Below are 25,165 nucleotides of genomic sequence, written 5' to 3' on the forward strand. Positions count from 1 at the left end.
TATATTTTTTACCAGGATATATTTACCTCTGTGCGTGCGTGCATGAGTGCACATACACACTGGTCAGGATTTTTATTTTTTAAACTTCTTGTATTTATTTTACTTTTACATTTTATTATCATCTTCCCAAAGACCTATGCCTCAGATGAGGAGTGGTGACTTCACACCCTGGCAGTCAAGCAGCTTCTTGTTTTTTATATCGACCGAATTAAGCTGCTCTGTAAGCCATCAAAGCTGTTTGCTGTGGTGGAATATGGGATGAAAGGTCACCTTGTGTTCACACAAAGAATCTGACCCTGGATCACAGCCTGTATCCATTACTGCTAGGAGCCAGCAAGGATACTCCTGTCAGCAATTGTAATGGCTCAGTCAACTCAGGCATGGGAATCCTTGGAGTCCTATCTAGTGTTGGTGCCTATTCAAGAAATCTATCATATTACAACGTGGTCCTCTGTCCACATGCTTGTACCACATTATGTGCTGGTGCAGAGCTGTGCTATAATCTGCAAAACTGGACTCCAAGTCCATGTCCAAAGATTCAGCTTTGGAATCATCTCTAATGAAATCGACATGAGCAAGCACTTGAAGAAGAAACGGTTACTCATCTTTCATAACTCCTGTTCTTTTAGATTTGTTGCTCGTGTCCAATGTCCAATCCATAAAGAAAGGTTACTCACCGTAGTAACGGTGGTTCTTCGAGATGTGTCCCCGTGGGTGCTCCACATTAGGTGTCGGGCTCACCCGGCGCCGCAGATCGGATCTTCCAAGCAGTTTCTGCCGGACCGCGCATGCGCCGGTGCGCGCCACTCCCCCGCGCGCTCCCGGCCACGTGCGCGATCCGGTCCCCGCCAGTTCCTTGACCAACCGCCTCGGATGCTCCTGCAAAACACTAAACAGAGATCCGAAGCGGGGAGGATGGGCGGGTAGTGGAGCACCCACGGGGACACATCTCGAAGAACCACCGTTACTACGGTGAGTAACCTTTCTTTCTTCTTCGAGTGTCCCCGTGGGTGCTCCACATTAGGTGACTACCCAGCAGTAACCCAAGATAGGAGGTGGGTAATCTGAGTATGTGCAGCTTGTCCCCGAGAGGACCGCTGTCGAGAGACGGGTATCCTCCTGGAATACCCTGTGAAGGGCGTAATGTTTGGCGAAGGTGTCACAGGATGACCAGGTCGCCACTCTGCAAATGTCTTTTAGCGCAATGCCCTTGAAAAAGGGCTGTTGATGCTGCCACCGCCCTAGTGGAATGAGTTCTGGGCATGGCCAGGAAAGGAGTCTTTTTGAGTTTGTAGCACTTTTTAATGCAAGATACGATGTGCTTCGAGATTCTCTGCGAAGAGAGACATTCTCCTTTTGATTTGGGAGCGATAGAGACTAGGAGTCTATCCATTCTCTGGAAGGACTTGGCCCTGTCCATATAGAAAGCTAGCGCCTCCTCACGTCCAGGAGGCGTAGGCGCGCCTCTTTGTCAGAGTTATGAGGCTTTGGATAAAACGAGGGTAAACAATAGGTTCGTTAGTATGAAGCTCAGAAGAAACTTTAGGAACAAAGGCTGGATGCAGCCGTATGGTTACCGCCTCCTTGGAAAAAACAGCGCAGGGTGGCGTTGCCACAACTGCCGCAAGCTTGCTCACCCTGCGAGCTGACGTGATTGCGAGAAGAGAGGTCGTCTTTATCATAAGGAGGCAGAGGGAAACCGTGGCCAAAGGCTCGAACGGTGGTCCCCTTTTCGCATTAAGCACCAGGTCCAAGTTCCACGAAGGTGGAAGCGGTTTCCGAGGGGGGACGTATAGGTTTACCAGCCCTTTAAGGAACCTGGTAACCATGGGATGGGCGAACACCGTGTGCCCTGTCTCTCCGTGTGTGAATGCCAAAAAGGCGGCAAGGTGGACCTTAAACGGGGATAGCGAGAGTCCTCCTCTCTTGAGGTCCAGTAAATACTCTAATATCACAGCCATAGGCACCGAAAGGGGGGCTAGCTGTTTGGTAGAACACCATGCCGTAAAGCGAGTCCATTTCTGCTTGTAGGTCTTCCTGGTGGAAGTCCTCCTGCTACTTTCTAGGACTTGCTGCACTTCCTCCGTACATGTGCTCTCTAGGGAGCTGAGCCATGGATTAACCACGTTTGTAGTCGCAGGCCTTGGGGGTGCGGATGCACTATGGACCCCTGGGCTTGCGTGAGCAGATCCGGCGCCAGCGGAAGGGGCATCGGTGGCCGGTCCGACATGCGCAGGAGTAGGGGGAACCATTGCTGTCGATCCCACGTTGGGACTATCGGGATCATTCAGGCTCCTTCCCTCCTGACTTTCTGCAACACCTTGTGGATGAGCACTGTGGGAGGGAAAGCGTAAAGCAGGGGGCCCCTCCAAGAGATCGCGAAGGCGTCCCTCAGGGACCCCCGTCCCAGTCCTGCCCTGGAGCAGAATCGTGGGCACTTCTTGTTGTGCTGAGTAGCAAACAGGTCTATCTGGGGAAAAACCCCAAGCGTGAAAAATCGGTTGCAGCAGATCGGGACGGATCTGCCACTCGTGCGTGAGTGCGAAACGCCTGCTCAGCTGGTCTGCCTGCACATTGTGAGCGCCTGGGAAGTACGAGGCTTCCAGGGTTATATTGTTGGCGACGCAGCAGTTTCACGACCGGACTGCTTCTGCACATAAGGCACGGGACCGAGCTCCTCCTTGCCGATTCATATAAAACATGGTGGAGGTATTGTCTATACTGATCCCGACTACTTTGCCTTTTATATGGTCTCGAAAGTGTCTGCAGGCGTTGAACACTGCTCTGAGCTCCAGTATATTTGTGTGCAGTGACTGCTCCGTGGAGGACCACAGCCCTTGCGTCACCTCTTCGCCCATGTGTGCTCCCCACCCTATGAGGGAGGCGTCTGTAGTAAGAAAAACCAATATGTGTGGTTGGTGGAAGGGTACCCCTGTTAGCAGGTTCTCGGGGTTTACCCACCATTGCAGGGATTTGCGCACCTCTGTTGTGGGCGACGCCACCCTGTGAACAGTGTGTGCTGCCGGGTTGTATACGCTCGCCAGCTAGTGCTGCATGCTGCGCATGTGTAACCTGGCGTTCTGTTGTACGAACGCCGCTGCTGCCATGTGGCCCAGCAGCTGTAAGCACGTCAGAACCAGCACCGTAGGGCTGAAGGTGAAGACTTGCACGAGGGAGCCAACGGCCCGAAAGGGAGTCTCTGGTAGATACGCCCTCACTGTAATAGAATTTATGCGTGCCCCTACGAACTCTATGTCCTGCGTGGGGTCTATCTTTGATTTTGTCAGATTGATAGCCAGGCCGAGCGAGAGAACGTGCCTGTTGTGACGCATATTATGCGTAGTACCTCCTCCTTCGAGGCCCCTTTGAGTAGGCAGTCATCCGGATACTGGAATATAAATACCCCCTGTCTGTGCAGGTAGGCTGACACCACTGCCAAGGGCTTGGTGAAGACTCTGGGGGCCGAGGAGAGGCCAAACGGTAGGACCTTGTATTGAAAATGTTCTTTGCCTACCATGAGAAACCAGAGGAATCGTAGGTGAGCCGGATGAATAGTTATGTGAAAATACGCGTCTTATAAGTCGAGGGCTGCGAACCAATCTCCATCGTATAGTGCCGTAAGGATGGAGGCGATTGTGATCATCCGAAAGCGTTGCTTGCGCAGGTACCGGTTGAGGCCTCGAAAATCTAAGATGGACCTCCCGCCTCCTGTCTTTTTCCCCGTGAGGAAGTACCTGGAGTAGAACCCTCTCCCTTGCAGTTGCTCCGGCACTCTTTCCACTGCCCCTATGAGCATGAGATGGTCTACCTCCTGCTTGAGCCTCGCCACGTGGGAGGCCTCCTGGAGGTGGGGCCTGGGTGGAGGTCATGGCGGTGGGAGCGACTGGAAGGGGATGGCGTACCCCGTGGCTATGATCTCCAGCACCCATTTGTCTGTGGTGATCCTTCGTCACTGGTTATAGAATGGTCGGAGGCGATGGTGGAATAACCGCTTCGGATGACCTTGCGACGGTAGTGATGGCGCAGCCCTGGATCTGTGTGTCAAACTTGTGGCCTTTGGCCCTGCCCGGAGGACGCACGGCTGTGTTGGGAACGACGCCTGGGAGTTCTGTACTGCTGGTGCTGTTGATGTCGCCCTTGCTCGTAACCCCTGTGGTACTGGGGACGCTGTTGCTGAGTCTGCAACATCCAGGGCGATCTGAACTCCCGTCCTCGAGGCCGCGTAGCCTTCTTGCATGATGGCCTTGAGCACTGGTTTCTTGCCCTCTAGAAGCGAGTTCATGAGGGAGGTTAACCTAATGTGGTTATCGAAATTATGGTTCGCTAGATGCGCTGCGTAATTTGCCATTCACAACAGTAGAGTGGAGGAGGAGTAGACCTTTCTGCCCAACAGCTCTAGCTTTTTGGCATGTTTGTCTGTTCCCCCACATTGCGACGACTCCACCACCAAGGAATTTGGTTGTGGGTGGCTGAACAGGAACTCCGTGCCCTTTGTCGGCACGAAGTTTGTTTTTTTTTCGTTTTGTTTTTTTTCCCGCTCTCTTGTGGACAGGCGGAATAGTCGCAGGAGTCTGCCATATCATAGTGGCAGACTCCAAGATCGCGTCATTAAGCGGTATTGCTATTTTGGAGGAGGCCGGAGGTCTCAGATTTTTGAGGAGCTTATGGTGTTTCTCTTGCACCTTAGCTGTCTGGATGCCTTGCGTGAAGGCCACCCTTGTAAAACAGCTCTTGGAACTGTTTGAGATCGTCCGGAGGATGGACGTCCCCCGGGGCCATAGCCTCATCCGGGGAGGAGAGCGAGGAACCACTGGGATACGTCTCTGTGGACCCTTCCGGTTCCTGCTGGTGATGGTACACCCTCTCACTAGAGGTTTGCGAGGGAAAATCTCGGGGTTCCATAACCAGTCCCCCCTGAGATGCTTGAGTCTCTGTCCCCGGTCGCAATTGCCCTCGGGGGTACGAGATCGTCTGTGGGGATCTTTCCCTGGTAGATAGCCGATGGTGTCTATGCCCCGCGTGGTAGGGGCGACCATGGCAGTATAGGCACTGTTCTTGGGAAGGTGACCTAGACCACTCCCTTGGTGCATACCCTCTGCGTCTGGGGGAGGGCTGGAGAGAGCGATTTTGCATAATAGTCCAGCGGTTCAAACCCCAGGAAGGGTGAAGGTGGTCCCAGCCAGGGTGAGGCTGGTTGCAAAAAAATGGAGAAGGGGGCTCCGGGTAGGCTAGGGGGGACCCCTGCCTTCTGGTTGGAGTCTGTAACATAAGCGGAGGGCTGTGAGAAAGCAACTCCACAGCCCTGTGCGGAGAGGGGCTGCAATACCTCCTCTTGTGTGCAGCCTTCCCCCTCCCTTGAGGAGGTAACTCTGCCCCCTGACGTACAGGGGATTCCGGCCCCGTGCGCACCGAGCTCGGCACGCTGGAGGGCGGTGTGCTCCGGTGCCTGCAGGCTGCGTACCTACGCGCTCTGCATCGCCGGTTCCCCGGGGGTCGGTGCCGCTGCCTGCGGTGCCGCCGGTACCGGCACTTGTTTAGCCGCCGCCCTGCCTGCGGTGCAGGGCGGCTGGCTGATTATCGGAGGCTGAGCCGCTTCCACGTGGCTCTCTGTGCCGCTGCTGATCAGCTGTTGCTGCGGCTGGGGGCTGCTCGCTCCTCCGGTCCCGCTCGCTATTGTTGCCGGCAGGGATCGGGCTGGGGAGGCTTTCCTCCGTTTTTGGCAGCTTTCCTTTTATGGGCCCCGCAGGGTCCCTCCTGCTGCGGCCGCTCCGGCACGTCTGGCTGGAGGGCCTTATGAAAAGCAGTTTTAAGCCGCTGCCCTGCCTGCGGTGCGGGGCGGCTGGCTGATCATCGGAGGCTGAGCCGCTTCCACGTGGCTCTCCCTGCCGCCGCTGATCAGCTGTTGCTGCGGCTGGGGGCTGCTCGCTCCTCCGGTCCCGCTCGCTATTGTTGCCGGCAGGGATCGGGCTGGGGAGGCTTTCCTCCGTTTTTGGCAGCTTTCCTTTTATGGGCCCCGCAGGGTCCCTCCTGCTGCGGCCGCTCCGGCACGTCTGGCTGGAGGGCCTTATGAAAAGCAGTTTTAAGCCGCTGCCCTGCCTGCGGTGCGGGGCGGCTGGCTGATCATCGGAGGCTGAGCCGCTTCCACGTGGCTCTCCCTGCCGCCGCCGATCAGCTGTTGCTGCGGCTGGGGGCTGTGCGCTCCTCCCGTCCCGCTCGCTGTTGCTGCCAGCAGGGATCGGGCTGGGGAGACTTTCCTCCGTTTCTGCGCTGATGGAGTGAGGGAGGCAGCTTTCCTTTTATGGGCCCCGGAGGGTCTCTCCTGCTGCGGCCGCTCCGGCACGTCTGGCTGGAGGGCCTTATCCAAAGCAGCATTTTAAGCCGCATCTCCCTGTCTCTCCTTAATCGCCTCTCGGCAGGACTCACATTTTTTAAAGCCTGAAGAGGACATTGTTGGTGAGTCTTTGAGTTTTATTAAGTGGGTACTTAGCACCTTCTTTGTGCTGTTTTCCCCATCCGATGGCCTGCCTCAGCAGGAGGGCTGATGGCCGTAGCTCCTGGCCTCCGGCGCTTGTTACTGGGACTGGCTGAAGCTGTCCCGCTCGTAGTTTGTTTGTTGTTGTTTGTTCCTTTTTTTTTTTTTTTTTTTTTTTTTTGCAAAATAACAACCGGCTAACTCATAATAGCCTAAGTATCTGAAAAAAAACTTTGAAAGAAAAACAGATAAAGTCGTTGAATACGCTATTTGGCCTTAGCCTAGTCGGATTCCGTCTGCAGCCGACGGCGGTTAAGAGGAACTGGTGGGGACCGGATCGCGCACGTGGCCGGGAGCGCGCGGGGGAGTGGCGCGCACCGGCGCATGCGCAGTCCAGCAGAAACTGCTTGGAAGATCCGATCTGCGGCGCCGGGCGAGCCCGACACCTAATGTGGAGCACCCACGGGGACACTCGAAGAAGAACTCACCTTCCTCTGCTGGGCTATGGCTACTCTGTACCCTAAACTTGAAGCAACACACGTAATTTCTGCTACACAAATTGCATAAACTATGTTGAGTTTATTTCAAAATAAGCTATTTTGGCATTTGTTGCTGTCTACACTGCACTATTTTGAGACATTTCTTAGTACTCCTGCAACAAGGTATATAGGGATGCCCAAATAGTGCACCCGTTATGTTGAAAAATATTTCAAAAATAACAGGCACATTTCATAGATGCAGAGGATCTATTTCAGGATCCCACAATAACTCTGCAGTGTACACATAGCCTTGAAGTTGTTAGCAAGAAGTAACTCAAGTGAAGGGCTGGAAAGCACCTGATATACCAGCACATGAGGATGGCATGTAAGGGGGCAACACTGCCAGCCTTACAGATATTTCTGAGGTAAAAATTTCCAATGACCACACACAGGCACACACACTTACAGAACTAACATGGGCAATGCATCTTGAAGAAAAAGTTCCTAAAGGCGGGTAACACTTAAATGCAGAAAGCAACTAACAGTTCTGTTGATCAAGCACGAGCCAGAACAAAATGTAGCTCTTTCTTCCAAAATTCTGTGGTGCCCAATAAACTAAAGACACACACAAACAATCCTGTGTGTATTTGGTGTCAGACACTCATGCTCTGATTAAAATAAGGCTTTACCGGCCAACACTGAAGATAGGTTATCACTTAAAGATGGCAGAATACTGAACATGCTCTAATCTGTTATTTCTATGTCATTTAACAAGAAATCTCATTTTCATTCCAAAACATTTTATTAACTGAAAAAGACACACTGATATCCTAAGTGCAATAGTGATCCTATTTTTTTCACTTTTTAAGTGAAACCTCACACAATGGGACCTTGGCTCTACATTTAGAAGTTGTCTATTACTTTACAGCATTCAAAACTCATTTCTTTTCTCTCACATCTATTTGTATGACTAGATGGTGGACATGCAAAAAAGAAAAAAAGTTGTCCTTGTTTTGAGTTTAAAATTTTCCTTTATTACCCTTGATAAAAATAAACTTATTATTTACATAGCTGTTGCAACAATACTGTGGTTCAAGGTCCCTTTCTTGGATTTTGATAACTCTTAATGTCAGTTACTATGTTATTTTATAATGATACGCAAAGTCAAACTTGTGTAACAACCACATCCCCATCCAATTTTCTTATACATTTTGATGTCAATGGGATTACTCACCTGTGTCAAGATAAGCATCTACTTAAGCACATGCATGATCACAAGCTAAGACAGGAACACAGGCTAATACAATTTATTTCTAACACTTAAAGTCAAAAGCAGCAATACATACGGATTCCAGTGTTCTTTGGAGATCTTGTATAAACTACCAAACATAATTGGTAGAATTTTGTCAATGTTCTCCTCAATCAGACTAAGAATATACTCATTATTCCAGAAGTACAAAGCCCTTTCTGCAACCTGAAATATATATTTCAGAATCAGAACCACAAAACAAGATACTACTAATTAATGTAGAATTCAAATGTGCAACAGTATTGAAAATAGTATTAAATACCTGAAAATGTGAACTTGACACACACTTGGATATCTGCTTAAATAGAGGTTCTTCTATTTTTTTGAACTGAGTAGGTTCTATTACATCTAAGATTTCTTCAACTTCACCTAAAAACATCACCTGTTTTATAAAGAAAGTTATTTGTATTTATGCATGCCATTTAGAAAGTATATAGAAAGTCTATGAAATCTATAACAGAACTAGAGTGAGGACTGCCAGCTGAGTAACAGTAAATAGAGCAGTGGTTTTCAACCAATGTGTGATGAGAACTGTCCCAATGTGCTGTGAAATTTTGCCAGTTTCCCCTCTAAGCGGCTCTGGAAACAACTACCAAGGAGGCAAGGGAGGTAGAGGAAACTAACCACCCCCTACCTGCTGGGGTTCAAGCAGAAAGGCTACCTGAATCTCAGTTGGCATGGGGTTTGTCAATTTCCCCTTGCAGTGGTTCTTTGCAGAGCTGCCCTGTGAGAGGAAACGTTGACCTTGCAGGAGCCTTTTCATGCTGACAGCAGCTGAAATGCTGGGGAGTCCATGTCCCTTCCCTGCTGTAGCAAGTGGGGAGGGAAGGCGGGAGGGAGCCTGTTGGAACTGGGATGCAGTTTAAATGTCACATCCCAGCTCCAATGGGCTGGAGAGGAGGGGAGCCTGCAACTCTGGAATGGCCTCTCCCTGTAACCCCCATAAGTTACCACTGAAAATTTCAGTGGTTAGTTGATTACTCAACATCCCATTTGATCCCTGTTTAGCTTGTTATATGCACTATGTTCCAAACCTCCCTAGTGAGATCATAAGCATAGCAAATATAAATACATGTAAACATTTATGAGCAATCGATTCAGATGAAAAAGGTGGGTGTGCCGTGGAATTGTCTCACTGAAGTGTGCCATGTTACTGCAAAAGGTTGGGAACCACTGAGACAGAGTGCATGCTGACAAGTATGTTGCAAGAAACACAGTACACTACTGCTGTGGCTCACTATCACCTTGTATAAGTCATCTTATTTCAATGTTTTTGTTTTTTCTTCTTGATTTTTGGTAAGGGGGCTTACTTATTGGTTTCAGTTGCCAGAATATAACAACCATCTTTTATTGCCTATTCTTCAGGATTGCTTTTAAAGTTTTTAAAATATGCTTTTGAAGATAAAACTAGAAAAAAATTCTTTAGCTTTGGCTGCATAGACTAATTCCTTTCTAGTCTGGATTTTTTTCTTTCCCTTTTACAAATGCTTCATTTTAATTTTAAAATGCCACGAATTTAACAGTACTAAGGTAATACAGAAAATCAAACACAGCTGACAAATATTGGCATCTTAATGGACAACACTTTCATATAGAACTAGAATGTTTCGCTGGCAAATAAAGCCACCAAACGCCCAGCCATTTTACTTTTAATGACCCAGAATGTAGGAAAAATTGGTTTTAAGACCATTTTAAGAATTAAACAAACATCCTTAAATGTGTACCAAGACAAGAAATTACCATGTATAACATTTTTGTTATAAAGTAATAAACCTTTTCATTTGCTGACTTTGATCACTGTGGAAGTTCAATCAGATCCTTGTCAGTGGCAGAAACAGTAATCTCTTTAACTACTAACATTTTGAAAAAAGCTTTAGTGTTTTGTTTTAAAAAATTACACTAATGCCTGTCAAAGAACAGGACTTAATAAGCACATTTGTTTCAATGATAATACATTATTGGAGTAATCTTCCATGATGAACAAATATAAGAACATTTACTAATTATCTGTGATGTCAGATTTAAAATAAAGTAAGTTTGCATTATTTGTGGCAATTTGTACAGCAAACTTAAGTGCCCTGAGACATCAAAAACCACAAGATCCCACAAACATTACAATAGGCATACATCACTTCTGATCCTGCAGCACTTTTTGTACCAGTTAAAAGAGAATAATTTATTCAAAGGTAAGTAACAAGACCAACCTCTTTCTGACTGCAAGTTTTAGGCCAAAATTTGAGCAATCCTCTGATAACCTATGATAAAATTAAAAACAAGTTAAACCAGAACAAGTTTCTAGTATGTATTCACCTAGATTTTTAATAATATTAAAAATATTAGAATCATTAACATTCTACTTTATAATTAACTCACTACTTTTTCCACAAATGTAGTTCAAAGGTGACAACTATTTTGGGTCATCTGACATGTTTTTCCTTGTGTTCAGAATAATCTAGTATCTTTACTGGTAAATGTATACAGATTCAAAAACTTCTGAGAGCCCCACCTACTGCTTTGGCTAGATCTCTCTCTAGAGAGCCATCCTTTGGGGAGCACTTATGTCAGCAACTCAAGACCTGGAACCATCTAAAGAGCCATAATTGCTCGATCATGCACTCACTCTCTCAGATCTCTCAGCTGTTACAAAGTTAGGAAGAGGAATCACAGCCCCAAATACCTCCTATTCTTTCTATTATTTGAGATGCCAAACTAAGAAAATACTAATATGCAGAAAAAAATATATTGAGGTAACTCTACTGGGAGTTAACATTCTGAGACTGGTAGAGACCCTAGAAAGATTAATTATAGCTGCTCTAGACAGTTGAATAATGTAGAAATTGAGGAACTGAAAACAAACATCTGACTTTACCTCTTAACTGAGAGTGGTGTTAATTAAAAGTGGAATTCCATGTGCCAATTTTACATACTTCAGAGGTGGAAATATTTCAGGTATGACAGACTGACTTCAAAGAAAGGGGCCCAATACGATCCAGTCAGACCAGGCTGATCATAATAGGGCTGAACTGAGAACTTGAGCTACTTGGACAATCTTTGAACAGAGATGAAGTCCCCCATTGGATTTGTTCCCAGTGACAGGCAGATAAGAGGCTTCATGATTTCTTTGTTCTGTTTTACTTGTAGAACAGCTCAAATCTGTTGTATTCTAATGTATGTAGCCTGGATTCACCAAGTAAATTGTGAGTTTTAGCAAAAACGGATGAACTGTTTGAAACAGAAATTCAGAGAACTTCCTTGGAGGAAGTTTAATTCTTGAAGGAGGCTTAATTCTGCCTTATGTCAAAAATAAAACAAAATAATGTCCCACAGTTAACAGGACACTGTAAGAATTTTCCATTAGCAGCTGGACCTCATCTTTTGTCTCAATACAATAAGAACATAAGAATGGCCATACTGGGTCAGACCAAAGGTCCCTCCAGCCCAGTATCCCGTCTGCCGACAGTGGCCAATGCCAGGTGCCCCAGAGAAGGAGAACAGAAGACAATGATCAAGTGATTTATCTCCTGCCATCCATCTCCTGCCCTTGTACTGAAGACTAGGGCACCATACTTTACCCCGGCTATCAGCCATTTATGGACCTAACCTGCAAACATTTATCGAGCTCTTTTTTAAACCCTAATAGAGTCCTGGCCTTCACAGCCTCCTCCGGCAAGGAGTTCCACAGGTTGACTGTGCGCTGTGTGAAGAAAAATTTCCTTTTATTAGTTTTGAACCTACTACCCATCAATTTCATTTGGTGTGCCCTAGTTCTTGTATTATGGGAAAAGGTAAATAATTTTTCTATATTCACTTTCTCCACACCATTCATGATTTTATGTATCTCTACCATATCGCCCCTCAATCGCCTCTTTTCCAGACTGAAAAGTCCCAGTCTCTCTAGCCTCTCCCCATATGGGACCCGTTCCAAACCCCTAATCATCTTAGTCGCCCTTTTCTGAACCTTTTCTAATGCCAATATATCTTTTTTGAGGTGAGGAGACCACATCTGCACGCAGTACTCAAGATGTGGGCATACCATAGTTTTATATAGGGGAAGTATGATATCTTTTGTCTTATTATCTATTCCTTTTTTAAAAATAACATCCTATTTGCTTTACTAACTGCCGCTGCACACTGCGTGGATGTCTTCAAAGAACTATCCACTATAACTCCAAGATCCCTTTCCTGATCTGTCGTAGCTAATTTTGACCCCATCATGTTGTATGTGTAATTTGGGTTATTTTTTCCAATATGCATTACCTTACACTTACCCACATTAAATTTCATTTGCCATTTTGCTGCCCAATCACTCAGTTTGCTGAGATCTTTTTGTAGTTCTTCACAATCCCTTTTGGTTTTGACTGTCCTGAACAACTTGGTGTCATCTACAATGCTCATGCAGAGATAGTACAAGTTGCACCTTCCTGGTCCAGCATGATTGGGATCGTTGAAAACAATGCGCTTGACCAGGGAGGTCCACTGCCATGGGCCCCCAAGCCTGCAGCAGGCACACGGCCTCGTCCCCTTAACTCCCCGGGGCTGCTCACCCAGCTGCTGCTAGAGGATGCCAGCCCCAACCCTGCACTGTGGGGATGCTGGCCTTGTGTTGCCCCCAGTGGTGTTGCCAAGGCTGTTGCCCTGGCCAGACCTCCTGCCCTCAGGCTCCCAGGTCCAGGAGCATCTGTGGTCCCAGTGGACCACAGATGTTGCCAGACCAGAAAGTGCCGATTTTAGGAGGTGTGAACTGTACAGAGAAAATTGCCCTACAGGCACAGAGAAAGTTAGTAGTTTTAAGTCCCTAAATAAACAGTACCACAGACAACAGATATGGACCAGATCACTAAGAAATAAATATTCTGAGTAAATACAAAGAAGTTTTTGAATGGAAAGATAAGTTGCAGCAGCAGCAAGTATTAGTTCAGATCATAACAAAAAGCAAAAGCAACTATTCCATGATGGCCGTGTCTACACTAGCCCCAAACTTCAAAATGGCCACGCAAATGGCCATTTCGAAGTTTACTAATGAAGCACTGAAATGCATATTCAGCGCTTCATTAGCATGCAGGCGGCTGTGGCACTTTGAAACTGACGCGCCTCGCCGCTGCGTGGCTCGTCCCGACAGGGCTCCTTTTCGAAAGGATGGGAATAAGGGGATAAGTTGATGGGAATAAGGGGACTTCGAAGTAAGCGGGGTCCTTTCGAAAAGGAGCCCCGTCAGGACGAGCCACGCAGCAGCGAGGCGCGTCAATTTCGAAGTGTCACAGCCGCCTGCATGCTAATGAAGCGCTGAATATGCATTTCAGTGCTTCATTAGTAAACTTCGAAATGGCCATTTGCGTGGCCATTTCGAAGTCTGGGGCTAGTGTAGACGTAGCCGATGTGTGAAAAAGGGACTAAATGGTGACAGACGTAAGAGACCCTAAACCCAGTCCTCAGGCTCTGTCCACACCAAGGGGCTCTTGTGGCAGAGGGATTGTCAAAGTACCATATGTTCCATAACATGGTCTCTTCTCTTCTAATGGGAAGAGTAGAGGAAAATCTATAGAAGACTGTGTGTTACAAAAAAGGCTAACTGCCATGTTCTCTTAGGAAAAAATGCCAAATCCGGGAACCACTAAATATACAGTATCTTCCTGAAGATGAAACAGAGCCTGTTCCATAACACAGAACTATTCAGATTGGCTGTAGATTCTGGCATGTATCACTGCACTGGTTCATATTTTTGACATTACCATAGCCTCTAACTTTGAAAATCCATAAAACCCTCATTTCAGGAGGGAAGCAGCTGATGATTTTGGAGAACAGAGTATCACTTCAATGAAAAGTGGATGAGAGTGATCATAATCACAGTATGAACCAGGAAAGTCTCAAGTTCAAATTCATGAAAAGGAAGCAAGCTATATGCAGAGAAAAACAGATCGCTTAAGACCACCAGATTTAAAGGAAGCTTAGGGAGTGGGCTTCAGCCCAATCTACAACTTCAAAAAAAAAAAAAAAAAATGTTTAGAGCCCTAGAACAAGCCCTGTCAAAGTCTATTGTGCCAGGCTGGGAGGCTTGTTTCTGTGGGCTTTGTAAACTTACACAATAAATCAGCCACCTAGAATAGCAGACATGGACTGTTAGATACTCAGTAAAGAAATGGAGGGTCTTAAACAAACCAAATGTACCAGACGTGTCTGTAGCCAATTGTTCAAAATTAGTATCAGCAAATAATGCTATCACTGATGAGAGAGCTGCACTGACGTATTTCAATACAGATGAGAAATACAAAAATAAAATCCTCAGTTGACGAACACTTACTGGTTCTGTTAACGTTGTATCTTTTTCCAGGAACTGTACAACACAATAGGCCAGCTAAAATGTAAGTAAGTAACACAGTTATTTAACTATTTTAACTAACCTTGACTATTAATACAGCATAACTAAATATCACAAATGATAGTAGAAGCATTTAATCAGCAAAATATCTTAGTCTTGGCAGATGTAGACCTTTTTAATTTTTCTTCCTAGGCGTAGGAAATAGCTAAATTTAACTAAAAAATATTTCAGTCTATTTTAGCTTTTAAAAGTCTTCAGTAAGTCCAGGGCTGCATCTATACATGCCCCTTCCAGAGGTAATGAGCAGCCCAGAAGATGCTAATGAGGCATGGATGTAAATTTCCTCTACCTGATTAGCATACAGCCATGTGATTTGGAGTTCGGAAGAACAGCCCGGGTGCTTAATTTTTTATTAATGAAGACACTTGATTATTATAATGCAGATCCAGCATTTAGACAGACTTTTCTTGACTTCACTCCTCAATTAGAAGTGCAGTAAACTCTTTCACATCTGGCAGCCCTGGACTGGGAGGTTGCCAGATATTCAAATTTTCTGAACAGAGAGGTATACTTAGCAATGCATAACACTAAAGAAAAACAAGATTAGATACTAAAACAAAAATATAGGCAGAGTACTTTATTTACCAACAACAAACGTATACTGTATATGCTGTATTTATTTGTATTTGCGTTCACTATACTGTGCTTATGGAAAACATAACTAAAATTTACCTATGGGTAAATGCCGGTTATTTGAGAGTTCTGGATGACAGAATGCTCGATATGAAAGAGTTTATTTTATATACTAAAAAGCTCTATTTCAGTGCAATTCACATTCAAAATTATTGTTAGCCAAGTAGCCATGTTATCATTTAGTTAAGGCTGAAAACACAGATCATTAATGTAAGGGTAAAATCTAAGAAAATCAAGAATGAATGCTATACACAAAAAGACAGATATGTTAATATGTCTCTTTTTAAGTAATACCTTCTATTGGATACACTTCTTTTGTTGAGAGATACAAACTTTCTAGTTTAATACACAGAGCTCTTCAGTTCATGGAAAGAACTCTGTCACAGCTAAACACAAGGCAGAACAAAATTATTCCATGTAAGTAGTTAATGCATATTTCAAGGTGAAGTGACTCGTAAATCCAGGAATGGGGAGGAAAAGTGTGTGGGGGAGGGGGATGACCAGGGTGGCATTCTGGGGTTGTTAAAAATTGTGGTAATAAACCTTTAATCCAGTGTCTGTATTCATTCCATGACTTGTAGTGTCCGGTAAAGTAACGAGTTTAAATTTCTAGGCTAATTTTTTCAAAGTGTTGAGCAAGTTTCTGTTGAAGATGGGGACTGAAGTCAGATACAGTGTGATTGCTTTGTTCATCCATGGGTGACGTGTGGTTTTGGTTTTTGGAGTGTCCGGTTTTGGCCCCCTGGATAGATGACAAACTGCCTCAGATTTCCACAACTTCAACTATTCAAATCCATCCATTGAACTCTCCAATAATTTCCACACCAGCATTAGCGTCTTGAAACTAAAATCAGCATCAACACTAGAAACACACAGATAGCTACATAAAAAGAAACCCCAGGATCTCAATGCCTACCTTAACTGACCCAGAACCCACAAACTCTGTAATCCATAACCAGAAACTCAGATATCACACAATATTTTCCTGTGAGAAAGTCCAAGACACACACCTGAGCAAACTCAAAACCACCTTCACCAAACAAGGACATTCCACCAGAAAAGTAGATTGCATCATAGAATAAGGGTGACCTAAATACTCAGAAATGCTTCAGTTCAGAATGCCCTCCTCTGACCACACAGTCCTAGTTGTCACCTACTGCCACCTCACACTGGAACCCATGCAGGCTGCAAGAATAGTCCGATTGAGTCAGACCAAAGGTCCATCCCCCACAGTATTATGCCTTCTAATAATGACCAAAGCCAGGTGGCCCAGAGGAAATGAACAGATAATCAACAAACAATCCATCTTCTGTCCCCCATTCCCAGCTTCTGAAAAACTGAGACTAGGGACACCATCCATGCCCATCCTGGCTAGTAGTCATTCACGTACCTAACCTCCATGAATTTATCTAGTTCTATTCTGAACCCTATTACAGTCTGGACTTTCACAACATTTTCTGGCAAGGGGTTCCACAGGTTGGTTGTGCAATATGTGGAAAAAATACTCCCTTTTCAACCTGCTGCTTATTAAATTTAATTTGGGGATAACACTTCCCTGTTCATTTTCTCCAATATGCATCATGATTTCATTTACCTCTATCATACCATCCCTTATTTGTCACTTTCTCAAGTTAAAAGTCTCATTAATCTCTCTTCTCATGGAAGCTGTTCCACACCACTAATTCTTTTGGTTGACCTTTTCTGAATCTTTCACTCGGCAAGTTTGTGTATACACAGAAAGAGAAAGGGGGGCGGGGGACTAAACCACATCTACACACAGTATTCAAGTTTTTCCTTTTTTATTTTGATAGATTACATATTCAAGATGTGGGGATACTATAAATTTATATAGCAGCAGTATTATATTTTGTCTCATTCGCTATCCCTTTCTTAATTACTCCCAAAATTCTGTTACCTTTGACCGCTTCTGCATACTAAGTGGATGTTTTCAGAGAGACTCCAAAGATCTTCCTTGAGTGATAACTAATTTAGACCCCATCATTTTATACATATATCTAGGGATTATGTTTTCCAATGTGCATTACTTTGCATTTATCAGCATTATATTTCATCTGTCATTTTGTTGCCCACTCATCATATATAAGTGGTTCACTTTCATGATTAAGTTCCTTCCTCTTTGCAGTCTAGCTGAAACTTTATCTTGGGTAGTTTTGCATCATCTGCAAATTTTGTCACCTTGCTGATGAACCCTTTTCAGAGATCATTTATGAATATGTTGAACAGAATTGGTCCCAGAATATACCTCTGGGGGACATGACTATTTACCTCTTGCCAATCTGAAACCTGACAATTAATTCCTATCCTTGGTTTCCTATCTTCAAGCCAATTACTGATCCATGAGAGGACTTTCCTTCCTATCTCATGACAGCTTAACTTCAGGAGCCTTCAGTGAAGGACCTTGTCAAAGGCTTTCTGAAACCTAAGTACAGTATATCCACAGAACCCCCCTTCTCCACAGGCATGTTGACCCCATCAAAGAATTCTAGCAGACTGGCAAGGCATGACTTCCCTTTACAAAAAGCACATTTACTCTTCCCCCACATATTATTTGAATATTTGTGACAATATTTTTCTTTACTAGAGTTTCACCAAGTTTATCCAGTACTTGAAATCAGTCTTTCTGGCCTGTAATTGCTGTGGTCACCTCTGGAGCGCTTTTAAAAAGTTGGCACCACATTAGCTAGCCTCCAGTCATTTGGCACAGTAGATTTATATGTCAGGTTACATACTACACTTAGCAATGGTGTCATTTCACTCTTAAGTTCCTTCAGAACTCTTGGGTGTACATCATGTAGTCCTATTTAGTTATCAAGTCGTTCTAAAGTTCCTCTACTGACACCTCAATCTGTGAAGGTTCCTCAAGTCGTTGCCTAAAAAGAACAGCCCAGGGTAGGAAATCTCCTTCATATCCTCAGCCATGAAGACTGATGCAAGGAGTTCATTTAGTTTCTCCACAAAGGCCTGTCATCTCTGAGTGCTCCTTACCATCTCAATCATCTAGTGGCACCACTAGTTGTTTAGCAGGCTTCCTGTTTCTGACGTATTTTAAAAAAATACTCTCAAATAACTACAATTCATACTCAGTAGAGACCCCATCTTGAAAACAACCTTACCTGATCCCCTTTTTTGGGCTTCAAAAAAAAAACACCCCAAACTCATCAGCTGAAGCAAGCTCCTCACAGAACAGGACAACAACAACTCAAAGTACCACCAGACCCTGCCAGAACTGTAGAAATGCAAAACCTCAGACATATTTCCATTGTTGAAGTGATCAAACCCTCCACAAACACACAACTCAAGATCCCTGGAACCTATATGTCCATCATAAGTAGGCCTCCTACCAAATCCATGGTCTGTTTTGGCCATTCTCATGGTTACAGGAATTTTAATACACACGTATCCCTGGATTCACAAACGTAATTCGTTCCATGAAAACTGTAAGGTGAAAATTCATAAATCAAACATGAAATTCCCATTAATTTCAATGTACAAAAATTCCGACTGGTTCCCACCTCCCCCACTCAAAAAATCACCCAATATTTTCCCCACATATTATATAATCATAGAAATAAGAAAAGTGCTACTTTATTGCTCGTTTATGACATTTATCATCACTAGTCAGTTCTTTCATAGTGGTGAAGAAGGTGGTGTTGATGCAAGTTCCATGGGATGATCTGCGTCCTCATCGGAAGCAGCTTTGTAGTGACTTCATCCTCCTTAACTGTAGCTTTACCTTCAGCTTTTGAGGCTGAGAGTTTAGGATCAGCTGACTGTGATGAATGTTTAAGAGAAGGTGATAAAGTTGAGGGTTGAAAAAAAGTGATAGAACTGAAGTTTGTACTGCAGCCCTCTTTTCCTGATAGCATCGAATGGCTTCATGAATTTGTTGCTTGCATGCTGAGCTCCGTTCTAAATTTGGGTCACTGTCATCGAGAATTTGGATAGCTGCCTCCAACATACTGAAGAATTATGAGAGCGTTTTAGTGTCCAGTGTTTTCATCCAATTCTCTTGCCTCCTTTTCTCATAACCTTTCTGCATCCAGCTGCATTAATTCTTCACTGTGTGACAATAACAGGTCTTGAACATCATCTCACTAAATCCTGCGTGAATTGCCAGTTGCACAACAGAATTTGAATGTCTTCCACTTCACCCTCAAACACATGGAAATCATGAACTTATTTTGGCAATAGGATTTTCCAAACACCATTCAAGATACTTAGCACAAATGCATGGAAAAAAATTACTCAATAAGCAATCTCGATGCTGTAGTTTTTCCACTACTGCTTAATTGTTGGTTTGTCTTCTCCATCTGACGCCGATATAACACAGCAAGATAGCAACATTTGTGACTAACATTCGCGAAGTCAATTGTTTACGAGCAGCTGCCACCACCCCAGGGCAGGGAGGGCCGGTGGCCACCTGTTCACCAGGGCTCCGGGGTGAGCAGCACAGGTGGCGGCCGCTTGGCTGGGGCTCCAGGCCAATAATATTCACAAAATTTAACATTTGCAAGGGTTCTCAACACTGAACCCTCACAAATGTTGCGACCCTAGTGTATACGATAAACCCTCAATTTTATGGGCTAATGGGGGGGATGGGTGCCCATTATACCTGGAGGTCCATTAAATCAGAGGGCTTCCTGGCAGGGGTGGGTCGCAGTCTCCCTCCCTCAGCTCCTCCAAACCTCCGCTCAAAATGCCCACTACTCACTGCCACAGAGGAGCCACTGGAGTCTGCTGCCACTGCTGGGAGCCCGCCATGACCTGGAAGAGCAGCTGCCGCCACTGGAGCCTCCACACACTCCTCCCACTAGCAGTGGGGTACATGTGCGAGTGCTGTCTGCCCACGTATAGGCACCACCCCAATGGGAGGAGTACATGGCGGCTCTGGGGAGAGACAGTGGCTCCGGCGCTGCAGCAGTAAGGTCACTGGGGAGGGAAGGCAGGCATGTATTTAGGATTTTACAGACCCTGGTTAAGTGGACTTTGGGAACAAGGGGTCGGTTTTTCCTGAAGTCCACTAAATCAGTGACTGTAAAAATTGAGGATTTACTATACCTAACCACCAGTTGCAGATAGTAAGCTTTCAATGTAGCAATGATGCCTTGATCCACCGGCTGAAGAATGGAAGTGGTAGTTGGGAGCAAAAAAGCCACTTGAATGATATTGCCATAATCTTCAACATTGATATGGTGGACCGGGAGCATTATTGAGGATCAGCACACATTTATTATCCAGATTATTTTCAGCACAATATTTAGAGATGAATGATGAAAGGTAGCTTGTTATATAATGAGCAAAAAAAAACCTGCTTCGTCACCCAGGCCTTTCAATTAGAATGCCAGACCACAGGTAATGATGCCTTGTTTAAGCCTTTAAGTGCCCTCGCAGTTTCTGAATGGTAAACAAGGAGAGGCTTCAATTTCATGCCTCCTTCCAAATTTCCAACAAGAAGTAATATCAGTCTCTTTTAGAGGCCTTGAAGCCTGTTGCTTTTGTTTTATCCCTTGAAATAAAGGTTTGAGAAGGCATTCTTCAGAAAATTGCAAAATTTTGTCAAAATTTAAGATTTGTTTTGGAGAATATTCATCTTCATCAATTATCCGTTGCAATGCAGCTTGGGAAATGTTGGTCACCTGAATATCAGCAGATGCCGTTTCGTCTGTAACACGCAGATTATGAGAATGTGAACAGACTTGAAAATACTCTGATCACCTGTGAGGTGCTTTGAATGTTACCTCAGTGGCCCCCACTTGCCTCTCTTCCTCAGCTTTCTTCTTCAGGTACTTAAACAAAGACAGGACTTTCTCCCTTATGATGAAGAAGCTCAAAGGCATGTTGCATTCACTATGGCTGTCAATCCAATGTATTAAAAAGCCTTTCAAGTTTACTCATTACTGCATCCCTGACTTTTGTTATTCAATGCAATTTTCAGCTCCACCAACATACATTTCTGCCATTTCTTTTATCTTTTCTTTATGCACAAAGATCACATGCACTGTCGATGCTACCAAGTTCATTGCCAAACGTATGTTTTTTGATTGCTTGACCTCTTCAATTCTTTTAATAACTTCAAGTTTGGTAGCCCTGGACATTGCTTTCCTTGGTTTCTTGGCATTAGTGACAGCTCCTGAAAAAGCTTTTTGACATCTAGGACCTATGATGACCACAAACAGCAAACATATTTGAAGATTATATCACTCACAGTCAAATGACATGAACAAAATGAAGCACGCAAGACAACGGGGAAGAGCTGGATGGCTGAGGGAAATGAGTCAGTCTCACACTGTGTTCTGCTCTATTCCTCCGCATTCATTACTTATGAAGCGGATGCTTGGATGAAGGTTAGTAGTTCTTAGTAGCAAAAACGTTAGTAAATTGAAAAAGAGGTATACATTTACATTGTTGTAGTGAAAATTTGTAAATCAAAAGTTTGTAAATCAAGGGATAATTGTAACACATTTCATGATTTCAGCTTCTGAAATTTCAGTGTTGTAATTGTAGGTTACTATGGAGGTTGTTGTACTGCTATCCTTACACTTCTGTGCTGCTGGTGGTGGCTTGGAGCGATACTGGCACCATTACTGTTGCACTGCTGCCTGCAGATCTGGGCCCTCAGTAAGCAGACCCATTCTTAAGCCACCCAGTTCTGGTGGCACCAATGCAGAGGTAAGGCTCGTATGATATGGTACTGCCACCCTTACTTCTGCACTGCTGCTTAAGGGGCACTGTCTTCAGAGCTGGGCATGTGGATAGCAGCTGCTGCTCTTAAGCCCCTAGCTCTGAAACCAGTGCAGCAGTAAGCATGGCAATACTGCAACCCCTCTAAAATAAATCCTGAAGCCCTCTCACTTCCATCTATGATTTGCTGTTGGGTCAGCACCCCTAATTTGAATAATATAGGGTAAAAACAAAAGATCAGATTTCGTAAGGGGAAGGCCAGAATTCATGGTCCATGCTGTATTTTTCATGGCTGTGGATTTGGTAGGGCCCTGATCATAACATGTTGGGTACCCCATCCTGTACACTAAATGCCCCAACAACAATAATGTAGGTGAAATCAGACAATTACTATGCTCTTGAACAAACTCTCACAGGGAAGCAACAGAGGACAAAAACACCATGTCACCTGTGGGTGGACACTTTTCAGAAAGCAAACACACTATATCTGACCTAATCAGGAAAACTTCACAATACTTTCAAAAGATGAGCCGGGGAGTTGATGTCATAACTCTGCCAAAAACTAAAACGTAACAAATTGAAGAAACATTGGATTTATGGCTTATGACAATTTGTAATCCTCTTACGACTCCTCTCCTCCCCATCGACCCTCAACAGTTCCTTGAAATCTGTTAACTACTTACACTAAACAAGCTGTTTCACCTTATACTGAGGGTTTGTTTACACTATTCCCGCCCCCACCCCAAGGGGGAAAAAATTCCAACCCCCTGCCCCCCAGCATTCACACAGTCAAGCCTGATAATCTGGGATAAGAGAGCTTTTATTTCAAAATAATTACTCAGAATAATTACTCCCACACAAACAACTTTCACCGACTCCCCCCTCCCTTCAAGGTCAAAACTGAGTGTTTGTGTACCAGGCAGAGGTATTGTCAACTTTATCAGCATTCAGGGAAGCTTCCCATCAAGCAGAGATAGGGAGTCACTAACCAGTGCTGCGAGCTCTGCCCTTCCTACCCCCCCACCCAGGTGAGCCAAATCACCCAGGGAAAGGGCCGCCCAGCACCCCATAAGCCCCAAGAATTTGGGAAAGCATTTCTCCAGGTAGCCATTTCTGCAACGTCTGCTTTTCTGGAGGGAGTAAAAGCCACCATGTCACACCACTTCACCCTGACCCCCCAACTGGGAAAGCCCAGGAATTTAGAGAAACGTTACTCGCTTCGTGTTGTAATGAAGGCTCTTCAAGATGCACTCCCCCATGGGTGCTCCACAGCATAGAGATTTTTCGTAGCAGTCCTGAGTGGGGCTGCGCTTGTGCCACCCAAGGTAGCGTATGTATCCCTGCTCTCTGCAGTTGCTTTGTTGATGCCCTACATCAGGTAGGGCCCAACTACAGGTATAGAACCAGCTAGAATGGAGGTGTGCGGGACGTGGAGCAACCACAGGGACACACATCTCGAAGAACCACTGCTACTGCATGAAGTGAGTAACTTTTCTTCCTTCTTTGAGTGCTGTCCCCATGGGTGCTCCATGGTAGGTGACTGTAGAGCAGTATTCCTCTAACTGGATGGTGGGTTTTTATTTGGTACATCTACTGTGGACAGAATTGCCTGACCTACTGCCATATCTGTATATGCATGGGATTGCAGTGCACAGCTGAGTCATGAATTTGTGGTTAGAGGACCATGTAGCTGCTTGACAGATGTCCTCCAAAGGCACTCCCTTTAAAAAGCTGTGGGATGTAGCTATCACTCTTTTAGAGTGTGCTTTTGGAGATGCTGGTAATGCTCTGTTTCGAGTGGAACAACAATGCACTATACACATAGATATGAGTCTTGATAGGCATTGGGATGTTAGAGGCAGTCCCTTTCATCTCTCCGCTATGAACAGAAATAAATTCTGTGATTTTTCTGAACAATTGAGTTGTTTATGTAACAGATAGACCCCCCCTCTGGAAGATTACAGTGTCTAGTTTGGCCTCCATGTGAAAAGTACGCAGTTTAGGATAGAAAGTAGGTAATAATGTTATAGGCTCGTTAATATGGAATGGTGAGCACACTTTTGGTACAAATGTGGGATGTGTGCATAGTACTACCTTGTTTTTCTGGAAGGTTACATCAGGTGGAGAATCAGTCAGAGCTGCTAGCTCGCTAACTCTTCGAGCTGACATTATTGCTACTAGAAATGGTGCTTTCGTTGTTAGCATGGCCAAAGAGCACATAAGCCATTGGTGCAAAGTGGGAGGTCCCACATGTGTGTGAAGGACTAGTTCTAAGTCCTTCTGCAAGGAGGCATGATGTTTTGTAGGCCTTTCCAGAATCTTTTTACAACAGGGGCTACACATCTACACTAGCCCCAAACTTCGAAACAGCCATTCAAATGGCCATTTCGAAGTTTACTAATGAAGCGCTGAAATGCACATTCAGAGCTTCATTAGTATGGGGGTGGCCGTGGCGCTTCGAAATTGACGCAGCTCGCCGCCATGCGGCTCGTCCCAACGGGTCTCCTTTTCAAAAGAGCCCCGCCTACTTTGAGTCCCCTTATTCCCATGAGCAGATAGGAATAAAGGGACTTCGAAGTAGGCGAGGTCCGTTCAAAAAGGAGCCCCATTGGAATGAGCCGCGCAACGGCGAGCTGCGTCAATTTCGAAGCGCCGCAGCCGCCCACGTGCTAATGAAGCGCTGAATATGCATTTCAGCGCTTCATTAGTAAACTTCGAAATGGCCATTTCGAAGTTTGGGGCTACTGTAGACACGGCCAGGATGAGTGAAAATAGAGAAGCCTTCTGTAGGAGGGTGAAAGGCTGAGATCGCGGAAAGGTGAATATGAAGTTGAGGACAGTGACGGAATTCTCTTTTAGGTAGAATATATATTCTACAACCATATGCAGAGGGGTTTCTGTCAGTTGTCTGACTTTCAGAGCAACAGAGCATCACTTCCACTATGAAAGGTAAGTTTTCCTAACTGATGCTTGTCTGCTCTATAGGAGCACACCCCGTACTTGCTGGGAGCAGTGTTCTGGGATCCACAGAGAAACCAGGCCATCAGATGGAGGGCTTGCAGCCCGAGGTGGACAATGGCACCGTTCTGTGAGAGCAGGTCTGGGTGGGAGGGAAGCAGGAAAGGATGACGATGACATAGGCGATAGAGTAAGGGAAACCAGATTTGTCTGGGCCACAGTGGAACAATTATCAG

At 45.1% G+C, this 25,165-nt stretch overlaps 1 protein-coding gene across 1 annotated transcript in view; it reads right to left on the reverse strand.

Annotated features, from left to right (window-relative positions):
• The window catches only part of PPP2R5A (protein phosphatase 2 regulatory subunit B'alpha), a 109,355-nt gene that overhangs the window by 8,058 nt on the left and 76,132 nt on the right, over positions 1-25,165 (reverse strand). The window contains exons 8-11 of the mRNA XM_074990005.1: positions 14,559-14,612; positions 10,465-10,515; positions 8,523-8,642; positions 8,298-8,425 (exon numbers count right to left, since the gene is read on the reverse strand). Of these exons, the coding sequence (XP_074846106.1) occupies positions 8,298-8,425; positions 8,523-8,642; positions 10,465-10,515; positions 14,559-14,612 (353 nt within the window). The remainder of the gene's footprint in view (positions 1-8,297; positions 8,426-8,522; positions 8,643-10,464; positions 10,516-14,558; positions 14,613-25,165) is intronic.

Source organism: Carettochelys insculpta, chromosome 3, assembly GCF_033958435.1.
Source record: "Carettochelys insculpta isolate YL-2023 chromosome 3, ASM3395843v1, whole genome shotgun sequence".
NCBI lineage: Eukaryota > Metazoa > Chordata > Testudines > Carettochelyidae > Carettochelys > Carettochelys insculpta.